This window comes from Penaeus monodon, chromosome 21, assembly GCF_015228065.2.
Source record: "Penaeus monodon isolate SGIC_2016 chromosome 21, NSTDA_Pmon_1, whole genome shotgun sequence".
NCBI lineage: Eukaryota > Metazoa > Arthropoda > Malacostraca > Decapoda > Penaeidae > Penaeus > Penaeus monodon.
This window is the reverse complement of record NC_051406.1, coordinates 21,386,200-21,386,738: the sequence shown is the minus strand read 5'-3', so window position 1 is coordinate 21,386,738 and position 539 is coordinate 21,386,200. Positions and strand designations below refer to the sequence as shown.

The window sequence follows — 539 nt, the reverse complement described above, 5'->3', positions numbered from 1 at the left end:
TTACCTAGCCATAGCTCAATTCCTAAACTCCTCACCCACATATGCCTAGTAAAATGGGATGTTCTTCTAAAAATGTTCAAAGGACTCACCTCTTTGTGTCCAACTTTGCATCATTTTCTGTGTCCGACTCTTCTGTTTGCTCAGAGTCCGAGGATGAGTCAGGACCCCGATGGTACTGCAGGAGGCGATCCAGGAGAAAGGACTTGTCTCGGCGCACCCGCAGGAGGGCTCTCTGGGCTTTCCGAAGTTCTTCTTGGAAACACTCATTCTCCTGGTGGACATGGTTATTCCGTCATATTTCCTCGATTTTAATATAAAATTCAATAAGACTAATGCATTTACTATCACTTGTGTTATTACAAAGTTCATTAAATTATTGTTGTGACCTATTTACTATTATTTCCCCAGTGAGCTATCAAAAGGCCATGTAATGCTTTGAATGCAGCAGAGAGTGCAATAGGTCTCTCCAACCACTGCTGAGCCTCTTCCCTTTCATGAAATAGAAACTGCTTGATTAATTCTCTTCCTACTAATCAAAT

At 41.7% G+C, this 539-nt stretch overlaps 1 protein-coding gene across 2 annotated transcripts in view; it reads right to left on the bottom strand.

Moving 5' to 3' along the window:
- LOC119586338 (sericin-2-like) overlaps positions 1–539 on the bottom strand; it is a gene marked incomplete in the record, with an annotated part of 8,722 nt that overhangs the window by 4,612 nt on the left and 3,571 nt on the right. For both annotated transcript variants that reach the window (XM_037935051.1, XM_037935052.1), the window contains 1 exon segment: positions 90–271. In XM_037935051.1, the coding sequence (XP_037790979.1) occupies positions 90–271 (182 nt within the window).